The sequence below is a fragment of the Jaminaea rosea genome, assembly GCF_003144245.1.
Source record: "Jaminaea rosea strain MCA 5214 unplaced genomic scaffold BDZ90scaffold_9, whole genome shotgun sequence".
NCBI lineage: Eukaryota > Fungi > Basidiomycota > Exobasidiomycetes > Microstromatales > Jaminaea > Jaminaea rosea.
In genome coordinates this window covers 1-11,628 of record NW_020289983.1, presented here as the reverse complement: position 1 = coordinate 11,628, position 11,628 = coordinate 1, and the positions used below count along the sequence as shown (strand labels likewise).

The window sequence follows — 11,628 nt, the reverse complement described above, 5'->3', positions numbered from 1 at the left end:
GTAGCGTGGAGGGCGGGCGGGGCGTTATTGGATTTGCTCAGGTGCCTGAGAAAGGCTTCTTGCTTTGCCTCACACTTCATCATCTCCAGTAGGCCTCAATCGCACGCACGCACGCAAGCACGCACGCAAGCACATCGCACTCGACGATGAGTAATGGCCTCGTCGACGCAGCAGAGGCCAGCACCGCCCCACGCCCGCGTCTACGCATCATCTACGCATCAGCCACAGGGACAGCTCAAGACCTGGCCTATCGGTGCGGCAGATTGGCTCAGCGCAACCATTTCCCTGTGAGAATAGACGATGTAGAGCGGGTACACTTGGACGACCTCATCGAGCACGACGGTGATGGTGGTGGTGGTCATGTCGTGGTGTTTCTCGTAGCTACAGCAGGGAACGGCTCTTTCCCTCCCTCGGCCACCTCGCTGTGGAGCCAACTGCTCAGCTCATCCCTGCCCCTGGGTTCGACGCTTCAACGACTGCAATTTGCCATCTTTGGATTGGGGGATAGCAGCTACCCGCGCTTCTGCTGGCCAGAGCGCATGATGAGGAAGCGACTCGTAGATTTGGGGGCGAAAGAGGTCGAGAGAGGGGAAGGAGACGAGCAGCACTACCTCGGCCTCGACGGAACCTATCAGCCCTTTCTCGCAGCCCTCTTCGACAGGCTCAATGCGCAATATCCCCTGCCCTTGGGTATGGAGATACTGCCAGATGATGTAGCCCTGCCGCCGACGTTGGAGCTGCGTTTACTCGACGAGTGTGGCGACGAATCGCAGCTCCTTGCCCCCGCCGCCTCGACCACGACTCGATGGCTCCGCCTCGTCAAGAATGAGCGGCTCACCTCGCCCGACCACTTCCAAGACGTGCGTCTATTCGAATTTGAGGTGCCCACGGACAAAGAGCCGGACCTCAACTTCATCGCGGGCGACGTCGCAGCACTACGCCCAGTCAACGACCTGCAGAGCTGTCTGGCCCTCCTCGATCGTCTAGGCTGGACAAAGGACAAGGATCGATTCGTCCAAGTCTGGGACACGCAATCGCAGCGGGCCATCTCCCTGCCCGCCCTTACACCCACCGCGACAAAGTCGCAGACGACTCTCCTCGACTACATTCAGCACCACGTCACCCCATTCTCCGCTCTGCGCCCCTCACTTTTCCCCCTGCTGCGACCATTCGCCACGAGCGATGTCGAGCGAGAGAAGCTGGCGGAGTTCTGCACCCCGGGTGAAGGATACGAGGATGCCATGGAGTACGGCGTGAGGACGAAGCGCACCGTATGGGAGGTGCTCGATGAGTTTAGGAGTGTGCAGTTACCTGTTGCAAGGGCGGCAGAGGTCCTTGGTGGGGAGATGAGGGAGCGAGAATTCAGTGCGTGCGGCGTGCCGTGGTGTGGCACGAGAGCGTCGAGACTGACTGCGCGGATGGTTGAGCTGACCACACGACTCCCCCCCAACCCTCTCACGCCAGGCATCGCCTCATCCCCTTCGCTGACCCCTCGCCGTATCCAGCTTCTAGTCGCCATCGTCCAGTATCGCACGCGCATCCGCACACCACGGCGAGGCGTCGCCACGCGCTGGCTTGCCTCCCTCGACCCAAGCGACCCCACCACCCCGCTCATACCAGTCCAGCTCCGTCCCTCGACGATCCTGCGTCTACCACCCGACGATTCCACGCCCATCATCTGCGTCGGCCCGGGAACGGGCGTCGCTCCCCTTCGCGGCCTCATCCTGGAGCGCATCGCGCGTGGAGCAGGGGGAAAGGAGAGGAATACCGTCTTCCTCGGCTGTCGTTCTGCTCGCGATGACAAGTTGCTCGGCGACGAGTGGGATCAGCTACACGCGCAGGGACACGTAGCGGTTCACTGGGCTATCAGTCGCACAAATCAAGAGGGTAAACCGCGCAAGGGCGCCCGCGAGTATGTGCAGGATGTGCTACGGCGACAGGGCGAGGCGGTGTGGGATCAGATCTTGCTCGAGGGGGCGTGGGTGTATATTTGCGGGTCCTCGGGGAAGATGCCCGAGGGGGTCAGGGAGGCCGTCTTGGATATCGCGGAGGAGCACGGAGGATTGGAGCGCGATCAGGCTGAGCGATTTGTGAGCGAGAGGTTGGAGGCGGGTGGGCGATGGAGAGAGGAGTGCTGGAGCTGAGCGTGCGCAGCGAGGAGAGAGGGCGATGGATGGCAAGATGGTACATTGCAAATAGATGCCGCTATAGACGCCACGCCACGTCACGTCACGCCATATCATCTCGCGCCTTTTCTCCCGTCTTGTTCGTCACCCCACCCGTACCAGCACCCAACACCCCGCGATTGGAGTCCCCCACGGGTGGCACCCACTTGGACGTTCGCCAGGGACGGTTGGCCGCGCCCGTCTCGTACATGACGTCTACCTGCTCGACGGTGAGGCCGCGCGTCTCTGGTAGGACGAGGAAGGTGAAGACGAGCGAGGTGAAGACGATGCTGCCAAAGATGAGGAGGATGAAGGTGCCGTATTGGACGGAGAGTTTGGGAGAGAAGTAGGAGAGCATAAAGTTCCAGCTGCGTGCGCGGCGCGGCGTGGGGGAGAGTTAGCATGGCGAGCAAGGATGGCAATGATGTAGCGCAGCGCACACTCACAACCAATTGGCCGCAGCCCCAAGCGAAATGCTCTTTGCCCTCACCTCCTGCGGGAAGCTCTCGCTCAGGTACACCCAAGGCACAGGCCCAATCGAGCTACTGTACGCCGCGAGGTGAATAATGGCAAAAGCCACAAACGCGTTGCCCGCCGACTTTTGCGAGGCAGTGATCTGATCCTGCGGCGTTCCCGCGGGAGCGATGGCGTAGTGTCCCACAAAGGCGACGATGAATGCGCAGATGAAGCAGACGGTGTTGCCGAAGAGGAGGAGATTGCGACGTCCTACGCGCTCGATTGTGTACAGGGCGGGGAAAGTGCAGATGAGAGAGACGATGCCGAGGACTAGGCGTGAGGTGGGTTGGGAGAGGTTAGCGGGGGAAATGAGGAGCAGGCTCCGCGTGCGCCGCGCTCACTGAATTGAATCTGGAAGCTGTTGAGGGCGAGAGCGGCCGACGAGAAGAAGGTGGGGCCGTAATAGTAGTAGTAATTTTGGCCGTTGAGCCTGACGTGTCGAGGGGTCAGGAGTGAGAAGTGAGCTACGATCCGAGCTCGGCGGCATCGTTCTCGCTCGCGGCGCCCACTCACTGCTGGAAAGTCTGGAGCAGCATGCCCTGCAATGTGCGACGCCACAGCTGCCTATCCAGCGAGAAGCACTTGGCGTAGGCCGTCACGTAGTTGGAGTGCTTGAAGACCTCGCGCTCCTTGGCGATGAACATTCTGTGCGGGCGCGGCGTGTCAGTGGCGTGTGTACACAAGGCTCGCGCTGTACGCGCCGCACGCGCGACACTCACTCCATCTCTGCGAACTCTGCCTCCATGGCATGGTCGCCTCGCGGTCCCTGAGGGGAGTCATGCAGCGCAATCCCGCGCATCGAAGCCATCGTAGCCTTTGCCTGCTCGATCTGTCCATTCTGTAGCCTCCAGCGTGGCGACTCCGGCAGGAAGAGGACGAGGATCAAGAGGATGAGGCCCCAAAGCATCTGCAGGCCAATGGGGATGCGCCACGACGCCGACGAGTTCTCAGCCGTCTGACTTGCCCAGGCAATGCCGTACGACACGGCGATGCCCGTGATGATGAGAAGCTGGTAGCCAGACACGATCATGCCGCGGATGGCCTTGGGCGCCGTCTCTCCGAGGTAAAGGGGGCAGAGGCCGGAGAGTGCTCCGACTGACAAGCCGGCGATGAGCCTTCCCACCATCAACTGCGCCACGGCCGTCTCGGTCGCCGTCTGAATGATTGCGCCGATGACGAAGATGAGTGACCAGAGGATCATGCTCTTTTGTCGTCCGAGCCAGTCGGAGAGTGGAGCTTGGAGCAGTGAACCAAAGAAGGTGCCTGCACCGAGCAGGGCAGTGATGTTTGCTTGCGTGTCGGCGGGCAGCTCCCAGCCGCCCGAAGCGGATTGCTCGCCACCGAAGCGCAGCACAAAGTCCTTCATGATGAGGCAGCCCGAGATGACCCCGATGTCGTACCCAAAAAGGAACTGGCGGCGCGAGGCGCGGACAAGGGGCGCGAGTGGAGTGTTAGCGTGGGGTGAGAGCCATTCGTACGCCACTTGCCGTACTCACACCACCGGAGCAGACGGTCGACATGAGGAGAAGACATCGCGTGGTGACTTTGGAAGTCTCGTGGTGCGGTGTCGCCGTGTCATGGTGCCCACTTGCCATTGAGACGGTGCGAGAAACGGTAGGCGGGGTGAGGTCTTCCTTGGCCTGGTCGGTCTTGATTGGGGGTGAAGACGCGGACATGGTGGCGGGCAAGAAGAGGAGGAGGATGTGGGGCTTCAATCGCATGTCGTGTGCCCTCGCATCTTTATAGGTTGGACGATCTTGTGGAGCCCCCTCGCGAAGAGAACTCGGTATTCTCGCCATTCTCGCCATCAATGCGGTGTCTTTTTCTCTCGCACGCCTCTCGTCTTCTGGACGCCGGCGAGCCGCTGCAGGCGGGGCCCTCGGAGATTTGTCGCTTAAGATGCCGGGAGCATGACGTGCGGCATGAGGGGACGAGGAGCTTGTGTGAGCCGGTAAAGAAAACCGAGATTCGTCAGGGCGGCCCGATTAAGTCCATGGCGAAAGCTACGAGGGATGACGATGTGTGCCAAGCATGCGGCATCGTGAGCGGAGTGGAGGGTACCAATTGTGAGTGCGACTAGCGTGCCGTGAGATGCCGTGCAAGTTGGCTGCCGAAAGAAGCGTGGCGTGGGGCAGGGTGGGCGACAGGCCCAACCTCGTACGCTGCTGGGAAGATGATCGCAATGTCTTCCTAGCATCAAAAACTCCTGATAGCAAATGGACAGTCTCTGATATGACCACGCTGCTCTTCGATGGCAATCACGGAGCGTGTTCTCACAGGCCGCGCCGCGCGTATGAGCGAGATCAGCTTACCACCCTCGGCCGGCGGCGCGATGACAATGAGCCGAACTCCGCTCGCCATTGGCCGTCACGCCATGCTAAGATGACCCAAGACGATGGGGTAGAAAAGTAGCGCGACGCAGGCAGTCCGGACCGTCATCTCGGCAGCCACTACTTGCACGCCAACATGTCCACCACCAACTTCTACCCCCACTCGCTACCCGGCCTCACGGACCGCGAGGCCGTAATTGACGCCGTGATCCGCGCCTGCCACGCCATCGACGTGCGCGACAAGGCTCTGTGGGACTCTGCGTGGTCCACCACTCGCTCTTCGGAGGTGTCGATGCCCATCACCGGCCGTGAGACGATCAAGGGAAAGGAGGCAATCGACGCCCTCTTCGGCATCGCGTCGCGGCTCGACACGCACCACATGACCAGCTCGATTCGCGCCTGGATCCACGAAGGAGGGGAGACGGCCAGTCTAACGGCTGCGGCCACGAATCAACATTACCCTGCGGGAGAGGGGATCAAGGGCGGGACGGAGCGAGCCTTCATCGCTGGCTCGCGCTACGAGGTGGCACTAGTGCGCGAAGAGGGCGGGTGAAAGATGCTTACGTGGAGCATTGCAGTTGCGTGGTCTCAAGGGGATCGCGAGGCCGTCATGCACTGACGGCGAGGGTGCGAGGTGCGAGGGCGCGCAGGAATGGAAAGTCGATTCGCGATTTCGTATGATAGTACAAGAGAGGACCGTCGCCCACCGACCAATGGTACAATGAATGCGCACCGCCGCGAACGAATCAACGCCGACCCGGTGTGCTCTCCCTGCCTCCCACACCGCCCCGTTGCCCCCTCTCCCAACTCGCTCACGCCGAACCCACAATGCCGTTGAGCAGCGCAAGCCACGCGTCCGGATCATCGTTGAAGTCATTCATCGCAGGCGCGAGGTTCAGGCTGTCCCCACCACCCCCGCTGCCACCGCTCATGAAGGAGTCCCACGGCGTCAACCCGGGCACGCCACCCGCCGCAGTGCTAGGCTGCTGATCGTCGTCGAAGATGCGTTCGAACTCGTTGATCAGCGCCGGGAGGACCGACGACGCGCTGCACTGTTGAGGCGACGTGTGACCAGAGTGCTGCGCCATGTGCTCCTCGTTTGTGCTACCCAGCTTGCCTACGAGGCCCTGCAGCACGTCGAGGAAGCGCGGAGTGTGCCCTGCTAACGGAGCTTGGGAGAAACGCAGATTGTCCCTCGCCACGTCGGAGATGAAGGCGAACTTCTCTCGCAGGTCCTCCTCTGCTATGCATTTCCCGCCTTTGCTGTCCAGGATGAGACCGAGAAGCAGGACCGTCGCCGTGTGGTAGGGCAGGTTGCCCGCCGCGTACGCCTGGCCCTTTTCGTCGTCGTTGAGCTGCGCGGCGGCGAGGCGTTGCGCGCGCATGTCCTCGGTGGCCGTCTGGATGCAGATGGTGGCGGAGGTGCGGATAGGGTCCGTCTCCGGTACAGAGAGCTGTGACTCGAAGAGGGCAAAGAGGTTGGGACGATGCAGGAGGCCGCGGTGCAGGTGGTGGAGGCCCGTGAGGACATGGCGGTAGAAGCGCAGCTTGGGGAAGAAGGCGTCGAGCTTGTTGTCGACGGGGGCGTAGGGCGGGAAGCGGAGGATCGAGGGCAAGGCGTTGGCCCAGCGCTGCATCGACTGGTCTGCCTTTTCGATCTTGGTGGTCCCATCGGTGTGCCGGCGGCGGTTCTTTGACCAGGTGAAGGCCTCGTCGAGGGCGCGAAAGCAGGGGACGAAGGCGTTGCGAGCCAGCTGGAACTCTCGCTCTGCAAAGTCGAGGAAGTCCAGAGACTCGCGCTGCACCTCGATTAGGAGGCTAGGGTTGAAGTAGGCTGGGCGAGCAAAGATGAAGCTCCACTCGAGCTCGTTGAAGAGGACGTAGTACCAGAAGGCGTGGCGTTTGGCGGTTTCGATGGACGTTTCACCTTCGAGGGGCTCGCGGTGATGGAGTCCCACGTCAAGGCAGTGCCGGATCCAAGCGCCGACGGCATGCCAACAGGCGCGGGATGCGCGACGAATGTCGAGGTAGCGAACGGCGATCCAGTGTGCCCTGCGTGGTGTAGAGAGATGTTTAGACCGCGTCAAAGCTCGTCGTCTCGCTCCTCGCTCGCACGACTCACCAGCACGAATTGATATCGCACTTGCCCAAGAATTCGCAGAGAGTCAACGTCTTGCGACAGAGGAAGAAAAGGTGCTCAGAGTGTACTTTGACGTTCAATCCTTGCTGCGGACTCTCCATCGAGCCTACGCTCATGATGGCGAGGGCCAGGGCGAGGAGGGGTAGGCGCTCTGTGACCGATGCGTGGTCCGGGGATAGCTGGAAGTCGATGGAACATGCTTGGCGGGCATGCTGCTCGTCGATTGGATGGCGCGCCCAGTTCTGGACATGTACGGCGAGGAGAGAGGCAGCGATGAGCGATGTGTCAGAAGATATGGCGCCACGCTTTGCGGACTCACGAATCTGTCGAGGAACAACTGGCAATAGCCCATCCTCGTCTCTAGATTAGGGTATGGACCGAGAATGAGGCGCAGTTCTTCTTGAATGTGGCTCGGATGCGGTCTGCCCATGAGCGCATTCCACTCGAGGGATCGCGGGGACATCCCGGTGCTGCGAGTCAAGCCGGACAAGTTGGACACGGCGTCCAGCGCGCCTGGCCCTTGGTATCCTATATCTTGGTTGACGTACTCCGGCGCTCTCCCCCCTGCGTCGCCCACAAAGGAGGTAGCCGACGATCCTGTCCCTGCGCGAGGTCGCTTCATGATCTTGGGCAGCGGTTCAGGCTGCTGAGCGACGGCGACGCTGCTGGTGCTCTGCTCTGCGTCTTGGCCTTCGTCGCTCCCATCGGTGTACTCGTACTCGTACTCGTCGTACTCGTCGTCGTCGTAGTAGTCATGTTGACCGGACGGGGCAGAGTCTTCCTCGGTCTCTGATCTTCGCCTCTTCTTGTCGTTATCTTGGAAGCGCACTTGGCGTTGCGCCTGAGCGTCGGACGAGTTTGTGCGGCCATTGATGGGGCGACGTGGCTGCTGATGCTGGTTGCGATTGGCGCCGTTGGATGATGGGATGGGAGGAGGCGGCCTGCATTGGTCAGCTACTCCGCGATTGCGGCAATTGATGCAGGGGAATGGCGGCACACAGCGTTGCTTGCGCCGGACTGCGGGCGGAGAGGAGGGCGGCTTGGTAAGTGGTTTGCGCTTACAAACCTCGCTATCCCACGCCCACGCCCACGCCCACGCAGACACGCACAGCATTCGGAGCAACTCAGCCTCTTTTTGCGAATCGTGGGCGTCGTCTTTGTGCCAGCAGCAGGAGGAGGTGGTGGTGGTTTACTCTGCGAGCCAGACGCTGTGCCAGGCGCAGAGCCAGACGCAGATGGTCCAGCTGCGGTTGCGGGGGCTACGGCTGCGCTGCCGCTCCCTGGCGACGATATCTGCGTCGACTTTGGAGCAATGCCCGTCGCAACTCCCTGTGTTGAAGCAGGAGAAGTGGACGCAGCGCCAGCGAGGGACGACGTAGACGTAGACGAGGGCGAAGCGTGCGAAGCCTGCGCGAGGGGGCGAGGTTGACCGCCAGCCACGGGCGCATGGACGAGGTCCATGATGGCGCGCGCAGCAACGTCGTCGTCTGTCGTATCGTAGTGGTACTAATGGGAAGGAGGGCCAGGGGGAGGGGCGGCTGGCCACGAGCTAGTGCAAAAGTCGTTCGTATCAGCGTTGTCCCCACACGGCCCGTCCGCCCGCACGTCCGCACGGCCACACACGCACTGTGGGATCGGGCCGTCGTGATGCGTGGCTCCGTTCCGTTTGACTCGCCGCCGCACGACGGCAAAAAAAGTGGCCGAGGCAGGAGGGGGAGGGGGGGGGGCACGCAAGCAGGGTCACGCACGCAAACGCACGGCCACGATGTTGCGACGACGATACGACGACGACGACGTAGCATGGAAGCCAATTAATTGGTGGGATGGCGTGGTGCGAGGCAAGGGCGGGGAGGGGCAAGGCGGCGCTCGGTGGGCTGTGGGTGATCTCAGGCACGGCGGGCGCGATCGAAAGGCTAATCATCCTCCGAGGGGCGAGTGGCTGCCGCGTGACAAGGGCACACACGGCCATCCGTGATCCATCGTGCTTTCGAATCGAGTGAATGCGGGGAAGCCATCCTCGTACACCACGCCACACCACGTCTCTCGACGAGACCCCGAGCTCCCATGAGCCCCCTCTCCCCCCGCTCACTCAGCGCGCCACGATCATTTCGTGTTGCCAAGGCGCAGCGTAGCGTGACCTTTGGGCGCCCCCCTTCCGATAAGGGCCAGCGGGGCGGGCAGACAGACAGACAGACGGGCCGCCCCGTGTCAGCAAGACCCGACGCACATACATTTCTTTTCGGGCTCTGATAGGAAAACGCCGATGGAGAGCGGACTCGACTCGACGCTGACTCTGCGTGCGGGCGTGCGGGCGTCTGGTGCGGTGATTCTTCGAATTCGTTCAAGGAGAGCAACGAGAGTACTCGCCAACCTTGGATGGCTACATAATCGTGTGGGAGCGCTGCGCAGCATAACCACCTTTCCCCTTCCTTTCGTCCCTTCCTCTCCCTCCTCTACGCCTCCCCTCTTAATGCCCACAATGGCCATTACCATGGACCAGCACCAGCAGCCAACGACGAACGGCAACCACGCCGCCTCGTCTTCCAAGACGCCCTCGCACCGCCAAGCCATGCCTGGCAATGAGCAGCGCCGCGTCAAGCTCTCCCACCGTGCCCGTACTCGCCCCGCAGCAGGGATTCGCACCTTGTTCCCCAAGGAAAAGGTACCCGGCATGATCTCGCTCCTCGCCGGCAAGCCCAACGAGAAGAGTTTCCCATTCAAGGCACTCACCATCGACACGCAGGGCGCAGATGGCGAGGATGTCAAGCTCAAGGTCGACGGCGAAGAGCTCGCCGAGGCTCTCAACTACGGCCTCACGCCCGGTATTACGGGCCTCGTTCAATGGCTCATGGAGTTCCAAGCTCGCGCTCATAACCGACCCATTGGGCCTGACTGGAGGCTCAACTTGGGGGCTGGAAGCCAGGATCTGATCATCAAGGTGAGATGCGAGCGAGCAGCGTGGCGCGAGAACCCATTTGGAGCGTGTATGACTGACTCTCGTCTCGCTGCCCCCCGCCCCGCCTCTCCCAGACCTTCGAAGCAATGATGGACCGCGGAGATGTCATTCTCGCAGAGGACCCCGTCTACGCCGGCGTGCTCCCCGCCCTCGAGTCGCAAGGCTGCCGCGTCGTCCCCGTACCCACCAACCGCGATGGCATCATCGTCTCTCAGCTGCAGCACATCCTCGAGAACTGGGAAAGCGCTCCGATGACCAAGGACCTGCCCCGCCCCAAGTGCCTCTACACGTCTCCCACGGGCGGCAACCCCTCGGGAACCACGCAGACCGAAGCAGTCAAGGAGGGCGTGCTGCGCGAAGCCATCAAGCACGACTTTACCATCCTCGAGGACGACCCCTACTACTACCTCGAGTACCCCACCGCGGGCGCCCCCGCCTCGTCCGCCGTGGATCGCCCACGCCCACGCAGCTACTGGAGCATGGACTACGAGTGGGGCAACGGTCACGTGGTGCGCTTCGAGTCTTTCTCCAAGCTCATCGGCGCCGGGCTGCGCGTGGGTTTCGCAATGGGCCCCGCCTACATCCTCGACGCCGTCGACGCGCACACGGCCAACACGAACTTGCAGCCGAGCGGGCTCAGCCAGGTCGTCATCTACTCGCTGCTCCGCAACTGGGGTTCAGAGGGATTCTACAAGCACGTAGACCGTACAGCGGCAATGTACCGCGAGAAGGCTGTACGCTTTGAGGAGTGTGCGCGTCGTATCCTCTGCAAGCCCGGCCTCGCTCGCTTCGAGACCCCCACAGCGGGCATGTTCCTCTGGCTCGAGCTCAACCTCCCCGAGAGCAAGGCAGACACCATGGCCTTCATCAGCGAAAAGGCTGTCCCTGCTGGCGTGCTTGCTGTGCCGGGCTTCGTCTTCCTCCCTCTCCCGCAGCGAACCAAGTACGTGCGTGTGAGCTTCAGCAAGTTGGCCGATGAGGACTTTGAGGAGGCGTGCATGAGGTTGAAGAGGGCCGTTGAGGCGTGCTGGGAGGAGGTCGGAGAGAGCGTTCCAGAGGTGGGCGTTTGAGCGGCGCGTGCGAGGGGACGATGAATGGGCTTGCCCCGTTTCTTACACTACACGACTACTGTACATTCTATATCAATACGACATGCTCCTAATCCGCAACCTTGAACCTGCGCGAGACGGACAATCGATACGATGCAGTCGGCCGATTCGCAACGAAGAGCAACGTCGACCTTTGCTGACGCTGCCTGCATTCTCTCTCTACTACGCTTGATCAAGCTGAGGTTTCGATGCTCCTTGAGCGGGTCTCAGCTGAGCCACTTGTGGTCGAGGCGCAGCGCATCTGCCTCGCTATTGTCTATGAGCTGCATGTCATATCGCCGGCGGGCTAAGCTCAGACTAGCATGCGGCGGATGTCTTGTGCTCTGTAGCTGGCTGGTCACCTATCAGGGCTTAGGAAAGGGTGGTTGTGTGTTGGGTGTGGGGGTGCCTCGTTCTCTGTAGCTGGCTGGTC

At 61.7% G+C, this 11,628-nt stretch overlaps 5 protein-coding genes across 5 annotated transcripts; 3 read left to right on the top strand and 2 right to left on the bottom strand.

Annotated features, from left to right (window-relative positions):
* Positions 1 to 70: 70 nt before the first annotated feature.
* On the top strand, positions 71 to 2,216 carry BDZ90DRAFT_232797 (riboflavin synthase domain-like protein). Its single transcript, XM_025506389.1, has 2 exons — positions 71 to 1,365; positions 1,465 to 2,216. Exons 1-2 carry the CDS (start codon positions 147 to 149, stop codon positions 2,142 to 2,144), a joined length of 1,899 nt encoding a protein of 632 aa, XP_025361277.1. The 5' UTR covers positions 71 to 146; the 3' UTR covers positions 2,145 to 2,216.
* BDZ90DRAFT_232795 (putative monosaccharide transporter) lies at positions 2,176 to 4,566 on the bottom strand. The gene is made up of 6 exons (XM_025506388.1): positions 4,178 to 4,566; positions 3,401 to 4,092; positions 3,195 to 3,326; positions 3,023 to 3,111; positions 2,612 to 2,951; positions 2,176 to 2,533 (listed from the first exon to the last, which is right to left on the bottom strand). Exons 1-6 carry the CDS (start codon positions 4,478 to 4,480, stop codon positions 2,230 to 2,232), a joined length of 1,860 nt encoding a protein of 619 aa, XP_025361276.1. The 5' UTR covers positions 4,481 to 4,566; the 3' UTR covers positions 2,176 to 2,229.
* Positions 4,567 to 5,147: 581 nt separating this feature from the next.
* On the top strand, positions 5,148 to 5,564 carry BDZ90DRAFT_260927 (hypothetical protein; the record flags this gene model as incomplete). Its single annotated transcript, XM_025508318.1, has 1 exon — positions 5,148 to 5,564. The coding sequence occupies one exon, from the start codon at positions 5,148 to 5,150 to the stop codon at positions 5,562 to 5,564; it is 417 nt and encodes a 138-aa protein (XP_025361275.1).
* A 92-nt stretch (positions 5,565 to 5,656) lies between these two features.
* Positions 5,657 to 8,691, bottom strand: BDZ90DRAFT_232794 (hypothetical protein). The gene is made up of 4 exons (XM_025506387.1): positions 8,261 to 8,691; positions 7,471 to 8,168; positions 7,134 to 7,393; positions 5,657 to 7,063 (listed from the first exon to the last, which is right to left on the bottom strand). Exons 1-4 carry the CDS (start codon positions 8,610 to 8,612, stop codon positions 5,824 to 5,826), a joined length of 2,550 nt encoding a protein of 849 aa, XP_025361274.1. The 5' UTR covers positions 8,613 to 8,691; the 3' UTR covers positions 5,657 to 5,823.
* A 1,029-nt stretch (positions 8,692 to 9,720) lies between these two features.
* On the top strand, positions 9,721 to 11,177 carry BDZ90DRAFT_221334 (PLP-dependent transferase; the record flags this gene model as incomplete). The annotated part of the gene is made up of 2 exons (XM_025504470.1): positions 9,721 to 10,089; positions 10,182 to 11,177. 2 exons carry the CDS (start codon positions 9,721 to 9,723, stop codon positions 11,175 to 11,177), a joined length of 1,365 nt encoding a protein of 454 aa, XP_025361273.1.
* Positions 11,178 to 11,628: the final 451 nt, after the last annotated feature.